The sequence below is a fragment of the Stegodyphus dumicola genome, chromosome 4 (genome assembly GCF_044657685.1).
Source record: "Stegodyphus dumicola isolate Sdum_Otavi_A_Nest chromosome 4, ASM4465768v1".
NCBI lineage: Eukaryota > Metazoa > Arthropoda > Arachnida > Araneae > Eresidae > Stegodyphus > Stegodyphus dumicola.
Window position 1 is genome coordinate 149538430 of NC_140771.1, and position 19399 is coordinate 149557828.

The 19399-nt window shown below is 31.4% G+C and overlaps 1 protein-coding gene across 1 annotated transcript in view; it reads right to left on the reverse strand.

Moving 5' to 3' along the window:
• Window positions 1-9800: 9800 nt before the first annotated feature.
• The window catches only part of LOC118186611 (titin-like), a gene marked incomplete at its 5' end in the record, with an annotated part of 688688 nt that continues 679089 nt past the window's right edge, over window positions 9801-19399 (reverse strand). The window contains one exon of the mRNA XM_085814383.1: window positions 9801-12287. Coding sequence (XP_085670509.1) covers window positions 12169-12287 — 119 coding nt within the window. The remainder of the gene's footprint in view (window positions 12288-19399) is intronic.

Here is a 19399-nt window from a genome sequence, read left to right on the forward strand (position 1 = left end):
AAACAAATCTTACTTTTATTATATATTTTTTAAATCAGGTGTTATGGACCAAAGTTTTATCTATCAATTTTGTTTCAAGTCTTAATCCAGGCCTTTATTAGAAGCTTCATTTACAAGTCCTCATTGGAAGGCGCCGTGTTTTACAAGCATCCCAAATTATCTTATAATTATTCATATAATTAAGAAAATATATAATTTTAGGATTCAGAAACGGTGTTTATATTAAAAATTTTCAAAACTGTCATTTCAAAACTTAAGACATTTTTAAGCATAATTGCTGATGATGTCTATTTAGACATAATAATAAATTAAATCCTGCGTAATAATCCGTTATCTTTTAGATGCGAATCTTTTAGACTGTGAATCCTGTTTAAGACAACTTCACACATTGCAAATATTTTTAATCTTACTTGAAAGTGGTCGTTCCTTATTTGGAAGTTTTGGCCCTGTATTTACTGTTATGAAGGCAGTATACAGAAACTGCAATATTCTGTGCCGTTCACGCCTACAAAATACAGAGGCAAAGGAATCAGAAGGCCTTGGTCGATCCTAGACTTACTCACAAGTTATATCCATTTCTGGAATTCTTTTATTATACATGTCTTATGATCTAAAAATTTACAACTTTGAATTGCAATATTATGGTAAAATAGTATTATTAATTTCATTTAAATCCGGCTGTGCAACTGCGTTATGCTAAGTATAGATTTTAACTAGATTTAGTTAATTCTGTTCGAAGTATATCTTTCATTTTTTATATTTTCGTTATTACTTGAGTAGAAATACTGGCCGTTCTGTCTTTTAATAAGTGTAAAGTATTCCTGTAAGTTTTCATTCATTAAAGGAGAAAAATGTTTAGTGAAATGAAACCTTACAGATAGTCTGAATATCTTTATGTTTTTATTTCCTTATTTTTGGTTTGCGAATAGTAATGGTAAATTATATTAGATATATTGTAAATTTACTTAGTGGAAATAATTTCATGCTTCTTATTTAAAATTATGCCAAGCTTGTTTTCACTCAGGCTTGTTGGTATCCACCTGAAAAGATCTTGAATAAATACTTAAGTATGACATACTGGTAACATAATTTATTTTCTCTTATTTTTTTTAATGTTTAACGGACTTTTGAATAAAGCTGTATATGTTAAGTATTTTTGTTTCCAAATAGCTGTGAAATTGAATCATATTTCCTGATTAGACTGAAATGAATTTGAAAGGTTTTTATTCCATAATCTGCATTAAACATTTATAGTACTGCCTACAGACGCAATTCGTTTAATATTTATCTATCGAGGTAAAATGTAAATTAAGGTCATTCTTCATATTTGGGTAAATGCGAGCTCCGTCCAGGAGATTTTGTCCAGGAGATTTCCAGACTTTCCCGAAATGCTCTCACGAAACATGCATATTTCTTTCTTAGGACAGAAAGAAATACAAGCACATATAACTTTTTTTTTTCATCTTTAATATCTGTAGGTTAATTAGGATAACTAAGCTTCCACAAAGAGAAACAATTCCATCATCATAAAAATGTTTCCGAGCCGCATTTTTATGGCAAATAGTAACTAAACGTTAACCTTATATAAAGGGTAAGCAGAAACATTTTGATTCTGAACAATTCACTTTTTGAAACGCTTATGTGTACGTTTCATATTAAAAAAATATGAGTTATTAAAAAAATAAGCAAATGAGTAAATATTCAGTATTTGGTCTACGTATTTTATTTTATTTTGTTATTGCTTCATAAAACGAATGAAAAAGAAATCTGAAGAAATTTACCAAGAAGCTCATAAATAGGATTTCAGAAGGAACATTTTTTGCAAAGAAAGCCAACAGTACTTCTGAAATAGCATATTGCAAAAAAGATGATTCAAAAGCTAGTTAAAACATCGCTAACGTCATATCTATAAATATTTAACTGATATATCAAAACTCAAACATGTGATCAATATGTTGTTGCTTGTTTGTTTGTGGCTTATACCTCACGATCGACAGTAATATCAGACCAGATCTCTGAAATCATACTGAATACATTTACAGGCCACGAAATTCATCTTGGCAAGGGGTCAGGATTGCGCCTGTCTTTGGAAAGAACCTTGAGCTTGCCTTGAGCACCATATAGGTGATAGTATGACTTTTCTCAGTTCTTCCCCCAATTTGGAAGGAAAACAACCCGAGAGAACGGGTCCGAGGATCTCCCACCCCTCTTCACTTTACGATTGTGAAGATAACTGCCTATGATCCGAAGGAGATTCTTAGGACATTGAAGAATATGTCCCTGAGGGATGGCCACCAGAGTTGGTTAAAGGCCAAGGCCACGTCTAAGGAGATAACACACGCGTGGAGACCTTGCTGTTTGTTATGGTGTATTTGATGTTGTAGATTGTGAAGAGCATTGATGCTATACGGCTTCAAGAGGTGATTTTTCTCCAGGGGGAAAATGAAACGTCTGGTTATTAATTTGTCTAGGACTTTTCTTCCTCAAGCGGAGAGGAGACAGATAGGTCTAAATGCATTCGGATGCTTACAGTCTTTGCTCTCTTTCTTGAAAAGAACAAGCTAGGCATTCTTCGAGGCATCTGGAAAGTAGCTTTCTTGAAGGCATACATTAAATAGATATGTTAGTTGGTCTTCGTTTCGATTCCAAAGCCTGGGGCTAAGAATTACATTTATCTAGCATATAAAAGCTTAACTGAATGCTGCCGAATTTGAATTATCAGGAGACTGGCAGCTCAATGAAAATACTACAAAGGCTAGGCACATCATTATTTTATTAATGTACTAGAAATTCACAATTTGAATATTTTTGTTATTCAATTTGATACAGTAGTATAACTTAATTTGTGCCTATTAGAAATTAAGTTATACAGTAGTATAACTTAATTTCCAATAGGCATACATAGAAGAGTATGCCTATTAGAACTTCAATTATAAGACGGAGCAGTGAATTGGAAAATTACCATTAAATTTAAATTAAGATCCTATAGAAGATGATTTCAGTGATGAAGTCAGTGATTTATACCAGAGTTAGCTATAGGTCTTGAAAGATTTATATCTCATCATTTCAAATTATGCCCCTAAGTTGAAAGGAGTTAATAGTGAAGTATGAATTGGACTTAAAAAAGGAATAACAGGTGCTTAGAGAAGAATTGAGAGTAAACATCTTAGTTTAATTTATACCAGTCTTTGCAAGCGTGCTTTGTTATGCATTTGTCAAGCTAAGAGAGTTTTAAAATTTATCATTAATATGATATGCAAAACAAAAATTCATCGTTAACTCTTATTGAGCCATTCTAGTTTTTTCATTTTTAAGAAATTTCTTTAACTGGAGAAGCAGCTGTTCCGTCAAGGTCGTCCTTTTGATCTAAATCTATGGATAATAAAAAGATCACTTATCTAATACTGCCTATTCAAAAGTTCCGTATACGTCAAATTTGACATCCGCTTTTAATTCTTTATTCACCAATACAAGGCGTTGAGCTTTTTTTGCACTGTATTTATTGCAGTTCAAATTATTCTTCTTCTGTCATATTATAATTGCTTCTAAACAAGTACCCATGTCATTGTTATTGAATGATTAATTCTCTTTCTGAAGTTCTATTTATTTTTTAAATTTTGTTCAGTACTTTTTTTTTTAATTTTTTTTTTCGGAATTTTAATTTCTTTTTTTTTTTTTTTTTATTGAGATGAACACCGAAACTTTCAGCTATGATTCAGCTTAAACTTTTGGTAGATAAGCTTCACAAGGCCATAATAGCATAATTAACAGTTATTTGTTGGATAAGTACCATCATTATCATCGCAACAGAATAATCTTCGAAACGTAAACTGCATTTTAATTATCATATTCACGAAGATCCAAAACGAATGAATTTTAATTCTTATACATAAAAGTATTATGAAAAAGTAAAAAAAAAAAAAAAAAAAAGTAGGTGTTTATTCACAGGAAACAGACATATCCTTAGCAATCGTAGAATTTTGTTTCAAGACACGTGTAGCACGTGTAGCTTCCAGTAAAAATTTAAAATGTCTCATCTAAAATGCCTCATGTAGAAATTATGATGTGTATTGTTTTACACATGTATATGCCACGAACAGACACTTGTCAGATTGCGCGACACCAGCCTCTCCTTGGTATTTCTCCCCTTGTTACGCATGGTCACCTCCTCTCACCTACCTCCGATGCCTCCTTCATGGAGGTAGGAACTTCCTACCTCCATGGCCTCCTTGGCCCGTCCTGTTTTTACCGTCATGTGCCGATACGGCTAATTCTATCATTGAGCAGGACACGTCGCGCTCCGCGCAATATCTCTGCGATACCGGTATGACTGACTGACTGACTATGATCACAATACTGAAATAATCAAGAAACTGAGTGACAACTTTGGCTGAACTTTATTGCACGTTAAATCCTTCTCGTTATTAATTACCAAAGACAGTTTCTATTTTGTCTTATTTGCTTCACTTTCATCGGATTTCAAGTCAAAGAACTAGTCTACAAGGATTCGTATACATAAAGTTATTTTTAATTTTGTAATTAAGAAGATTAGAAAAAACTTGCATTTCGAGATTATAGGAAATCGCGTTTGTCTTGAAATAGACCTACCAGATATTTTTTTAAGATCTAATGCAAGCAAAAGATAAAAGAAAATAAAAAAGAATAATGACATTGGATTTAAATATGCTAATCTTAAAGTGAAGTGAGAACTTATATCGTTAGTTTTCGGATGCGCAACGGCGAATTTAGAAGAGCCCTGTCAAAATCTCTGAAATTTGTCCATTAGAAAATAGACTTTTGTTGATTAGAAATTAGATCATTTGTCTATTGGGAACTAGATCTCGACTGAATACTAAGGAGTTGAATGGACAAATAAAGGAGGAATAAAAATAATAAGCTAAAAACAGACAAGATCATATTTATATTAATTAATGATAAGATTTGCGCTGTGTTTATTTTAATGCTATAGATCTATATGAATATAAATAGTTACTTGAACAATAATGAGTTTAATCAAATGACTTGAACAAAAAGAGTTTAATCAGATTTTTGTTGATTAGAAATTAGATCATTTGTCTATTGGGAACTAGATCTCGACTGAATACTAAGGAGTTGACTGGACAAATAAAGGAGGAATAAAAATAATAAGCTAAAAACAGACAAGATCATATTTATATTAATTAATGATAAGATTTGCGCTGTGTTTATTTTAATGCTATAGATCTATATGAATATAAATAGTTACTTGAACAATAATGAGTTTAATCAAATGAAGAATACAGATGTAACAACAGTAAATTCAAAATAGCCTGTACGCGTATAATAATAAAAATAAGTAAAAAAAATGGTTATAAAATAGCTTGTCCAATTAATGGCGGCCTTAAAGGTGAAAAGCAAAAAAATCCTTGCAATAGTGTAGAATAATTCAGGGTTACATTTATTTATAATGGAAACGATAAGAGCAAAGTATGAATAACGGTTATACACAGTGAAACCGTACCTCGAATATTCTCAATACAATTTATTTCATAGCTTCAAGCTTCTCTACCTACAAGAATTAGTCAAATAGACTTAAAACATATTACGTAAAACCAAAACCAGGAGCACGGAAAACATGAGTTAGAAAAATAACAGTACATGACAAATTTACTAATATTGTTTTTAACTAAATATTTAATTCTCATGCGGTCTCATGAAGTGGCCTAGCATCCGGCATCTAAATGGCTTCTTGGTATTCTGCGAGACATGGCCACAATTCTTGAATCAGTTCATGAACTGACGCATTATTTGTGGATGTAATATTAAAGGGACCTGTTGGTCCCTTTAATATTATATGGTGGTATTACATCCACAAATGGTGTTACATCCAGAAATAGCATACAAGAAACAAGAAGAAAGAGAAGACATTTGCTCTTTGCTCCGCTCGACAGATGATTTCAGTCACTCTTAATTTCAGAATCTAGAACATGAATTCTATCTCACCTATGCTTTTTTCTTGTTATTATTTAATCGATGTCTCTGTGAATTTACATTCTGCATAAACCATTATAACGCGTTCTGCTGTTTTTCGTCTTGTAGAATCTCGAGCCATTGTGAAATCTCTGTAATTAAATTGAAAATTTTCGAAATATACTAATTACGTTACCTCTAAACAATGATATGCATTATACCTGTTTACTTAATACATGATATCCTGTTTTCGAATATCGCAAGCATATGTCAGCCTGAGTTATTATATAGAATTTGAAATGCATTCCTCACTTTCCTCAATCTCTGAATTCCAGTTAATTCATCATGATACTTTTTAGAGGCCTTGTATATTCAAAAGTTTTCTCATTCAACAAATAATCTCTAGAACAATATATAACAGAAAAATTTCTGTATAATAGAAGTTATCTTCGATATTAATTCAAATAAATGAGAATGATATTTGCATGTATCGACTTGCAAAAATATCTGAGAAATATGTAAATGTCTGTGTTTGATATCCATTACAGCTGAGTAAATTTACCTTTAAATACATGCTCATAAATTATATACATAAATTGCTAAAGAGTAAAGTGTATTAGTGAACATGCTTACTTTCTTTTATGAATAATCAGATGTTTCAATGACAACGTCTGCAGATATTAAAATGTATGAAGAAACACGTCAAATTAATAATCTCTCGGAATTTGCGAACGTCTTTGTTAAGAATCTTGCTGCTAAAATCTATAGTAACTTACAATACTCCTAAGTAAAAGTTGTTCATGGAATGTAAAGTCAGATGCTTGACAGCTAGCTTCAGGAACATTGCATTGAAAACAAAAATTAATTCAAAATTTAAAATTTCCCATATTTGCTTATATTATGTGTAGACCTACAGATTATGCATTTTCTCGCATAAAGAGGAAAAAAACAGCAATTCATATGCTGAAATATGCAGGCTGTCCAGAATTAAAGAACCCTATTTCATAGCTGCCTATAGGCGAAAGCAGTCATCAGAAAATTTTTTAATTTTCTGAGACCTAATTCTGTCTTTCAGCAAAAAATAGTTAGTTACAAATAGCATCACCAGAGGAGTTTTAATTCGGAAGCATGTAGTAAATATTAAATCTTTGTCGGCGTCACCAAGCAGCTATTATAAAATTTAGAAACATTTGCGGAGATTTTGTTTTTAATGAGCTAGCTCCTCACAGTGGCGATTAAGTTTACGAGTTCGCACTTTGTAAGTAATATTGTTTTGCCAAAACAGTAATTCCGCAGTAGCTGCTCTAGGAAACAATTGAACATTTGAGGATTCGAAGAGGTCCAATGACAATTAAAAATCTTCTGAAAATGATAATGAAATCTGAGGAAATAGGGTCATTATCTATTCGTTCCGGAAGAAGAAGAAACATGTTTCCAGAAGCAATAGAGGAGATTGTGTTCCAGATGAAAAGGAAATAGTTCCAAACTTTCAGGTTGGCACTAATGTCCGACGTGAAGCAGAGGCTCCATTCAACTGTCCATCAGATCTTGCAGAATACCCTCCGATAGTATCTTTACAAACTTTCATTGGTCCAACAGTTGCTTCCGTTTGATTCTGAGGCTCGACTCCGGTTCTCACTTCAGTTTCGTGCTGGCAGTGAGGTTGATTTGGCCTTGGAATATCCTCTAGACGGACGAAACGCAATTTCATTTGCACATTGCAGTGAATACTCACAACTGCCGTATATGGGAACAAGAAAATCCGCGCCCTACCTTAGAGGTTCTGTTTACATTCACCAAAAGTGGTGGCATAGTGTGAATCTTTTGCATCATTTATGCTCGGTCTGTATTTCTTCCAGGAGATAAGTTCTATAGGTCCAACAAGATGCTCAATCACCGGCAGCGATATGCATCGCTGTTAAAGAACGAAATTGTACCAGCTCTGTAAGCACGTCAGTGCCCTGCACTCACAATCTTTAGGCAAGATGGAGTTTCACCACATAATGGAACTTTACTCAAATGCGTGATGGCGTCCAGTGTGTTACGAATGTTCTTAAATGTCATTTTACAGGTGACAGGTGCGAGCAGGGTCCGGAAACCCGGGCAGCTTTCACTGACTATTCGGGTATCGTCCGAATCCCGCAGTTATCCAGGAAAAACAACACTGCCAGATAGGGGCTGATGTTGGAAGATAGATATATTGTGGATTCTTAAAATACCAATGCTTATTATACAGTCATTTTATAAAACAAAAGTGTTACCAGTCCACACTGTGTGACTTCCCCGAGCCGTAAACCATTGTATTTTTTTAATTTTAGGTGCATTTGAAACCTCTAGTTAGTCGTGATAATCCAAGAACTTTACCTGATCTTAAAGCCAGCATGTGCTTCTGCCAACTGTGAAACATACCATGTTGTGATCTCAGATGGCAGTTGAGAATGATGTCCATCAAGTGAAACAAGTTATGTCTCAATAAAATTTGTGTCAACGTGTGGTTAAATGTGTAATTTATTTATAGTGACCTCTGGTGGCGGTATTTGTAACTAATTTTTTTTTTCTATGAAAGATATTCCTATTCCTTAATTAAGTCAGTCAAAAAATTTTACAATTTTTCTGGTGACTGTTTTATTCCGTAGGCATCTTTGAAATATTATTTCTTAATTCTGGGTATACTGTCCATTACCTCGAACCATTATCTGTCGCATGGTTTTGCCAATGGTACTTAAGCTTATCTGAAGCTAAGAATGATGTTAATAAATTATAGAAAATGATGTCAATAATATATTCGTCTTAAATTCGGGAAATAAAAATAAATGACTACATTTCATCCTACCAAATTGTATATAACCAGTAGGAAATGTGATAATTTCTGGGAGAGGTTCTTCAGATTTAAAAATGACAAAAATTGCAATAGTAAACAAAATATTAATTGTGTGTGTGTATTTTATTTTCCTATCATTTTAGCTTCATTCAAGAAAGCTACGACGATGTTAAGATGCACAGAAGGAGGTCTAAGGGCCCTATAATCATTTGAAGCTCAAATCATGAAGTCTTGGAAAATAATTTTAAAGCTTAAGGTACTAAAGGGTAGAAAGTCGATGCGAAATTGAAAATGGCCAAATTTTGAGCATATTTTGATTTCACAGAAAAGTTTCATATATTTTAAAAAATGAGGTACAGAAACGTTTGCTCATGGAATAAAATGTTCTGAGAAAGCATATTTTTCTATAAAACCAATAATAATCTAAGACTGAATTTCGATCAATAACTTAAGACTAATGTAAACTTTCTGGAAAATACATTTTTGACGTATAAACATTTTATACATATTCATACAAAATATATTTCATCTAAGTATTATGTGTAGCTATTAATCTCTTACGCTATGCTAAAACTGTGCTATAAATGTGTGGCTCTGCGGTGCATCTGTAAATGACTAAATATAAATAATTAATTTTTTCTTTCAAGAGGAACATTTGATTTGTTATTTTAACGATTAAATGAGGTTTTGAAAACTTAAGAAAAACAATTTAATCAGTAAATTTCAAATTTTGCTTCCTAGATGAAACATAAAACAGTAAGCATGAAATGTTTGCAAAAATTAACCTAAATTCTTTGGGTTAAATGTAAGAAGACATACATGCTACAAACAGTTCTCTTTTTCATTATCTCATGAATACTAATATGGAAGTGCACACCACATTTTTACTAATTCACAGCAAAAACATTTAACTTTAAAGATTATAAATTGTCTAATTATGTATATAAATTCATGAAATATATAGGTTTGGTTTAATTGTGAACTGGCCTATTTTAATTTCTGTCTCTGCATCAAAAAGTAAGAAACAACATTTAAACTAACTTTCTTTTATTTTCATATCCTTTTTTACATAAACAATTGAAAATAAACAATTATTAACCAAATGAGCATTTAAAATCTAACTTCTGAATCAAAAGCACAGAAAATTTAAATAAAATTCAAAGCAGTTAAAATATTCATAAATCAATGAAATTAGCAATTATATATACATACTTAAAATAGTATAATGAAGTTATACATTTAAGCATACATCTAAGATCAATGCATTGTTTTCAAAAACATCCTCAAAGAAACACAATTTTTGCACAATATTAGGGTTCTTGATATTTCAAGATCAAAGTTTATGACACGCATTTCACAGAAAACAATGCTTCATCACGAAACGTAATTACAAAATAACGTAATATGAATATGTATATTTGTATATCAATGACATGTGTTTCCATCCAACTCTGCACGATTAATTCGAGCAGATAAAGTACTAAAACACCGATATCACAAACCGCCACCAATAACACAGATGCGTTTTCTTATCATCATTTTCCTTTTTCTCTACCAAAAATAACAATATCTTTCACACTTGTTTCCCTCAATGCTTGACAGTCTTCTTTTTTGTTCTTAACTATATTCTTTTGGACTTCCATTAGTGTGAAAATATTAGTGTGAAGTGTCTATATTCTATGACTTGTCATAGCAGTTCACAATATAAGAAAAACATGTTTTCCTTTTTATATATAGAATTCTACACCACAAAGTATTTTATACTGAACACTTTACTAAAGTCTTTTTTACTGCACAAAAGGTAAAGACTATTTCCAACTCGCGTGCTTGCGTAAAAAACTTCCGAACACATTTCCATTGCAAATTATAATAAATCTTCTGAAAAATATAAAGTTTTCAAATTTTTCTAATTTTGACAAATGAAACAAAAACATTATGTTTTTTAAATAGAAATTAATTTTTTAATTTTCCACTTATAATGCTTATATGTTGCTCACATTCCATATTTTTACATATTTATTTAGAATACAACAAGAGAAAAAGATTGCAAGTAAATATCATAGGAAACAGATAGATTTCTTAATTATAAACAGTTCACAAGTACGTACTTAATTAATAATTTCGAATTAAACAATAAACATACCTTTGAAATAATTCAATTATCTAAACTCAAATTTTAAAATCATTTTGATTATTTGTATCTTAGGTTAAAAAATTACTAAAAATTTAAAAGACTTTGATACAAGAATATTATTGTAAACAAACCCCTTTAATTACAAAAAAAATCTACTCGCTATAATGCTTATTAGGAAAATATTAAAATTAAAGGAAATTAATTATTGTATTTGAATTAATTACTTCGTTCAAATTGTTATTTAAATAAATATAAATAAATATCTTTAAGTGTTAAATACAAAATATTTCTATTAATTTTATTTTCTTGCTTTATATATAATTTATTTTTACACAGTGCATTTTTTTACATTTAGAATCTATACCCTATAATACATGCTGTTTATATTTTTACAGGCAAATGAAAATATATCATCAGGTTCTTAATAATCTGTACATTCTCGAAGTTGAAAACAGCTCACATTGGTTGTAAGTTTTGGTCCACAAAGACATCCAAGTTTTGCAGCCCTAGTTTTATGTTTTAATTTAGTAACTTAATGTACATGACTATATATGTGCTATTTAACACATGTAAATATTTTGAAAATCTGTTTTGGGAATAGAATTTTATAAATATGAATAAGAAGTGGAAATGTAAATCAAGCCAAACTTCCTTCTTCCATTACAGATTATTTACAAACAAATTTACAACAAAATTATATGTAAATCACTGTAGACTTTGGAACAATTGTCTCACTGAAAGTTTCTCAGAGGGTAAAACCTAAAATGTAGCAAAGGTCAAATTCCATTCAGTCCAACTTATCGAAATATGGAATCTATGCATTTTGCCTTCGTCACTGTAGGTAAAAGCTGGAGAAATCATGATTATCTTTTAAATATTTGAGGTTTTTGAATGGATGTTTAAGCTTCATAATGAACCGTCATGAACACACGGTTCACCGGGCGGAGATAACAACACGAAGGTGACAGAGCTGATGAACCGCAGAAGAATGCAGTTCGTGAGTGAAAAATTCGCACTTCATATAGTTCAGAAGAATTTGTGCCCGATATGACAATACACAAATATACAAACACACAAATATACACCACTGCCGAATTCTTTGGGCAACATGCCTGGTATTTTGTTGTCATCACTGAGTGTTCTTGAAGACAGTTACGATGGGTGACTTATTTTGTGACGCACACACTTTGGTGTGTCCCTTCTTTGCATCGTCTCTATCCGACAGCTGCAAGGAGATCTTCTCGCGGGTGGAACTACAGGAGGGTTATCTTCGAATGGTCGCAATCTGGAAGAGGAAACTCAACAACCCTGTGAAGAAGATCGGAATAGGACTCGTTGTAGCAGCGGTAGACCTTCCATGCTGCATGGCTGCCGGTTTTTCTCCTAAAAAAATGAAAATAGATTCAAGTGTTAAAAATATTTCAAATATTTTTATTAGATTAAATTGGTTATAAAAACTTAGTTGTGAATTAAACTTGCTAATAATGTATTTAAAATTATTCAGCATCACATTTTAATATAATGTCTATTCAAACTGTTTGCAACGAAAAAGTGTGTATCTTAAAAATTTAACTTTTTTTTTTTTTTTTTTTTTTTTTTTGTACATTCGTTGGTCTAAAGTAATAGTTAAGTATTTTATTGCGATAGACATTGATAAACTTCCTTAAGAAAAGAAGGAAAAATACCTATTTAAATCTTTTAAAATTTGGAAATAATGCTGTAACTAATTCTGTGTTCATATTGAATATCTGAAATTCTCGTTGGTTGGTTCTGAATGTTATAATGCTTCTTACTAACAAGAGTAATGTAACAACTAAATACGAAGTTGGACGTTAAAATCATAGAGCGGTCATAAGTAAGAGAAAAATCATAGAATCATTCAACTATAAAATCATGGAACGAGCGAGCGTATAAGAAACGATTGCGTGATAAAAGCCCTTCAGTTTATTTAATGTAATAAGTATCATTTTGAATTTTATTCTATGAGTCTGAAATTTAAATATATGTACTCAAAAATGTTGTGTCTTCTAGCATGCTAAATACATCAAATGACTCGATTAACAAACTAACTGTATCTGATTTGGATGCCAGTTGAGAATCCCTTGGCCACTCCTAATTAACTTATTACAAAATGGAAAATTATGGAAATAAATAGAAACAAATAGCATTATTTAATATGCTAAGCACATCAGTAAAAGAATTGCTTCGGGCAGTGCAGAAGCGGGGTACAAAATGGATTTTTTAATAACCTGGAATGTTCCTAGAAATATTCTCTCGTAAGTATGCAGTACAAACATAAATATGCCTTAAAGGCCTTTTAGCTACTCTTCTTTGTTAAACCGTACCAGCTGCCAAGTAGTAAATGTTCGAAACACTTATGGGTTCATTTGATTTCAAATCTCGACAACCAGCTATTATTCCTGAGAATTTTCGCGTTTTTCTTTATGTATAACTTAAATACCAGTCAGTTTCCTTTAAACTGTCCTCCACGAAAGGATCACTTTCAGCAGAAAGACCTTGATTGCATTGCCATAATTCGAACAACTAAAAAGTAAGCTTCAGATACTCTCACGAATAGATTAAGTGAACGCGTTAAAACTCATTACGATATGAGTTTTCTGGGAATGAGAATGGCAGAATTAAAAGCAGAAAATAATCCAACTTTAAAGTTTTATATACGCACATTTCGAGATTTCGCGATAAGACTAAACAAAACTGAATAATAAATAAATAATATTAAATAAAGATTAGAGGAAAGCGAATAATCATTTTATTGCTTTATTCTACATTTACAACGGAACTCGAATTGAGCAGTAAGTTTAAGAAAATAAATCAGTTCACAAAATTAACGGAAAACTTCACTGTACACAATGTTTCGGGTAAAAGCATAGATAAAACAATAATAATAATGCATAAAATGTAATGATTAATTGTGCCAAATTTAAGAAAATTAACTTTCACCTGACGCAATAAGCGCACCATTCCGCAGATAGGGAAAAGTTTGGCCGCTATTTCGCGTTATGGGAGAACAGAAAGCAGAAGTCAGTTTGACCTGTAAGATTAACTGAATACGACAACGCCACACATTTTTTTTCCTGTTCGCCTTTTCTGATATAAGAACCCATTCACTCCTTGTTCACTTTCTGTTCTAACTTTCGGCAGACAAGGGTTTCTAGATTTTACAAACACAACTTCAGAATCTCACCTTGTTGCGTCATAATTGGTGACTTAACAACTCTTCAAACACATATTAGCTTGAAGAACAAAACCAAGGGAGAAACAGAAAATAGCTCCAGGTTTAGAGCAATTTATTTATAAATTCCTTAAAAACATTCCTAATAAAATTACTGTCAGGCTTAAAAAGCATTTTCGGTGCATGTTTCTATGACTTATATTTCCCTATTTGATATAATGGCTTCGAAGAAAACCAAAATATTTTCATTCAGAAATAAATGAAGAATCATGAGAATCCGGATTGCTATAGACTGATTAGCCTAATTTGTCTATCGGAAAAATCTATGAAAAGATCATTCTGAATATATATATATATATATATATATATATATATATATATATATATAAAAACATATGTATAAATTCGTGAAATTCGTGAATAACTAATTTTGTCTTCCGAAAAGGATTATCAGCAATGATGAAGCTTGCGGGTGTAGTTTAATTTATTAACGCTTCTGTTCACAATAAACGAAGTGTTCTCCCACTCACGCTTGACGTGTTAAACGCTTTCCATGAAATTTAGTGTGAGGGTCTTATTTAAAAGCTGGTGAATCTGGTGCTCGAAGGAGAAGCAACGAAGCGTATAAAGTGGCTGCCATACTTCCTAGATCTCAGTCAAGAAACATATTAAGATGATGAGTTATCTCTAGACAAGTTCCGTTGACGCACCTTCTGCTATAAAATATCCCCCTTGAAGAGTATAATCATTCTAAATTATATTGCGTATCTCATTAATTCAATCTTTCTCAGATGTAAAGTCATCTTGCATTTTTTATCGCGACCGTATTTAATATTATACACATAAGAAAATTTGTCAATGCTTATTTTTCTTCTGTGTATACGAGCAAGTTTCCCTTAGAAAGTCCTCCACGAAGCCATCCCTCACCTTAGGCAGATAGCCCTAGTGTGCTTTGAAATACATAAATGAACCAAACCTTATTTTTCTTCTCGAAAAAATGGAGGAAGTAATGTTCTTTTTATGGCACCAGGTGAGGTATTTTCATGACATTCTTTAACGTCAAATATGGTTTTTCACCTCTGCGATTCTTTACCTTCCAAAAACATATGTTTATATTGTATATATTTATCAACAATTATCCTTTCACGCTAAATTATTTATATGAAAATTGTATGCCTTAAGTGGCTGCGTTTGAGGGGCGTTGTCTGAAAAAAAAAAACTGCTCCTGATTGTATTATGCTTAGAACAAATCAAAATCATCTTCATGAGGTAACTCATTCCGTGCGAAACAGAACTTCACAAAAGCTACCGGTTTTACGAAATTGAACCACTCGGCTACTGATGGCTCGACTACTATTCTGCTACGTAGATTTCACATGCTGCATTGTACATAGCGTAAGTGAATACGTCCAGCATGAGTCAAACACTATTACCCGTTTTATAATTTAGAATTATGAAGTTTATTATACTTAGAATTAGAGACTAACTTCATCAGATCCATAAATCCATATATATATATATATATATATATATATGGATTTATATATTTTTATGAATAATATTTCTGTATCTATCTATTTATATGCGTGGGCGTACGTGTGTGTTTTTTCATACAAATGATAAAATATTAAATCTGCATGGATCCAGATACATGGCAAACTCTTACATAAAAAAATGATTCTGCACTTCTGAAGATATTTTATGAAAGAAAAAGTAACTTGCTTTGGCGAAAGAGTTCTACAAGAAACCTAACCCTATTCTCCTAACTCGAAATATTTAAGTTAAATTAAAACATTTTCTTTTAGTATAAAAGTAAATGAATAAGTAATAGATAATATTATTAGCCCAATGGAGCGTATGGGTATTAGTCTGAGACTAATACCCAACAGGATTTTGCGCTGAATCATTATAAAAGTCTGAATCACGTTTCAAATTGTTGTCATCCTGTATATTATATTTAAAGAACTTAAATAATCAAGAATTAGCATGAACGTATGCATGTGTTTCGCATTGTGGAAAAACAACTGTACCTAGAGCCTTAAAATTTTAAATAGCGTAGTTCTCCACACGAATATGGACACACGGAAGCCCGAATTTTAATTTCGAATTTGCTTTATTGCATATTTCGAATTTTGTAAAATTTTAATAAATGTTTGATTAACAAACTCAGTGATTTGAAAGAGAACAATGACAACACTGTACGAAAAAAAAAAAACATTTTTATCTAAAGCACGCGAGACTGTCAATCGGAAATTCTGAAGTTTAAAGCTAAATTCTAAAGCTGTCTTTAAATATTTTCCGCGCGAAGGGACATTAGCCCAAATGCTTCCCAAACGTGTAACTGTATATAAGTGAAAAAAAAACGACCTATTGGGGGTAATATAAAATCTGAATTTTTTTTTTTTTTCTTTTTTTGTGTGTGTGTGTTTTAAATATATTATTCAACTTTGTTTGCTCTTATAAAATATCTACACTCTTTTCAAAAAGATTTTTAGATGTCGTATTATATCTGATGGAATATGTTATTCTATGTTTTATTTTAAATTTTTTTTTTGCTTGGGATTAGCTAAAAATATCAGTTTCTAACAAAACATTTATCATTCAGTTTATTAAGACAACTTATTACCTTATTTGTTATGTGTTGTTATTCATCTCATTAAACTGCTCTTCAATAATTCAAGGAATATGTTTTGAAATGGTTCTAATCGTATTTGTAGATTAGAATGCTATTTTAATGGCCTTTAAAGAAATTATGTTTTAGTTCTGGTTTCACCAACAGATGGCGCCACTTTGCTTATTCTTGTCCAGGCTTTCTTATCTTATCTAATCATTATTTCCTATCTTGTTCATTTGCGGTTTTGCAGCTGAAGATGGTGGACGGTAAAACCATCGAAACTAGTCCTGTGAAAATTTTGTAAATATGACGCTGATTTTTGTTGTTTGACTTCTGAATTAGTATTTATTCGGCGTGTTATTGTGTCTTAATTATGCTATTTTTGTTTGCGTATAATTTTTACTTACAAAACTTACGGTTTATAAAAAGACTAATATTTGTTTGTATACTAAATCATCGTTTCATACATGAAGAAGTATTATTTTTAAAATAATCAGAGAAAATCCTTTTAAAATTATTTCGAAAGTAATATATTAAATCATATGTGATACATTGAAATCATATGTGATAATTTGAAAGACGGCTGATAATTTACTAAATCTTTCGTTACCAAATTTTCGTTATCTGTCATTTAACAAACAATAATGTTCACTTTTAAGCTTCGTATTTTATTATTTGGAGAAAACAATGAAATAAAATTCAATTAGCTCCTTCTATGCAACTTATATCATTTTTGGGTGGCCTTTTTATTAAATTACATGGCGAAGAAAAGACTTTACTTCACGAAAGCAACTTTAAAATAACCTCCACATTATACTTTCCTAGAGATTATATTTCTTGTTTTAAATTCACTCTGCAAAGCAATTGCGACCCCGTGGAATTCTCATTAACAGAAGCGAAAGTTGCAGTTTAAAGAAAAAAATAATCTGTTCAAGAGTTTTCGCCTAAACAAAGAGCAATCGCGAGCAAATTTCTGATCTTGCAGAGGCTTAACAAATGAGAACAACACATGGTAAGAAAAACCAGGGAAACATAAAAATATTTCCACGAAACGCAATAAAATATATTTCTAAGAATGATTAATCAACAGCATAATTATGGCGCATCCACGTGTTGAATGATTTAAAAAAAAATGTTAAATCTGAAAGAATTTTGCTTATCCACCTGACTGCGAATAAGGATTTTGCCAGTAAAGTACTTAGATCTTTTAATATAATTTAAAACGTTTTTCGTGCTGTTTGCAGTTTTACATTTTAATTAATTCTTTAATGCTTTAAAATTTGTTTTAAGTAGCTCAACCATTTAAATTCAGCAGTTGCTGTGACTTTTTTCCAAGAACATTTTAGTTTTCGACTATATCTCATTGATGTAGCCAAGAGAAACAAGCAAATCGAAAGGAAAACGAACAACTATTTTAACTGCAGAGATATTTCATTTTCATTACTTTTAAAGCATCGGTGCTTAAATAAATAAATAAATTAGAAGGAAAAATCTGAATTTGAATAAATGTAACTGTATATTCCTGCAGCTTTAAAACCAAAATAAACAAGAAAGAAAATGCGAAATTTATTAATATCAGACATTTATAAATTTATATGTAGTGTTAGAAAAAACAATAATAATTATCATTTCTAAACGAGAAATGCGTTCATAGTATTTTAATTCAATCCCGATTATTGAGATGGGAGGGATTTTGCGAGCGAGAAAGCTTTTAAAATAATGAAATAATGAAAAGTTGCTGAAGCGTATAAAAATATTTCCTAATAAGTGAACCTAATAAGACAATGATTTCACTTTGTAACTTGATTTTACGAAACTGGAATCGTTCTTCATATGAAATGAAGTAGCCGCTCGTTTTTTGGCTTAATTTTAAATTTATGTGTTATTCTAAAAATCCTATTTATGCGCTACCTAGTACTTAATGCTCAATCATAAAATTTCGTTTTGCTTGACAAAACTCATCTTCATCTTGCACCAAAATAAAACGGATTTGTAAAGTTAACATAATAAACTGCAACTGAAATTTCAAGTGATATATTACTTTCAAAAGTATAGGGTTATCTATTATCCATCGAAACAGTTTGCCATTAATATCCAGTTTAGAATTTCCACTTTTTAAAACTTTGATATGCACTATTTTCGGATCACTTAGTACTGCATTTACAAAAATTTATTGTTACAAAGACTTTGTCATTAGGTATATATGCAAGTACTATTTCTGTTGAAATATGACGCCGTAGTGCACCATAACCCATATAAAGACCACCTAAAGCCAATTCTCGTGCAAGACGCACTGTTAGTATAATATGAAACGTAGCATAAGGCATCAATTAGATATTCTCTCTGATCGACCAATTCTTACTGAGATATATTCCATCACACTTGATGATAAGCCTGAGCGCCTACTAGTACTTCAAGCGTCGATACGCACTTCTTTCAACAATATGACGCTTTTATTTGTAAGCTGTTATCTTAGGAAGTAGGAAGCATTTGTAAGCCTCTATAAAGCCCATTGCAGAAGTAGAAAGAATCTGTAAAGTTCATTGCTTTTATATTGCCGATCTCTCTAGCTGAGACAATTTCTCTGAGTCATAGATAACACAAATGCAGAGCTGAATGATAAACATAAAATAAAAGATATTGGATTCTGCTTTTTTGCATGAATGTTCTGAGTGTGGGGAGATAAAT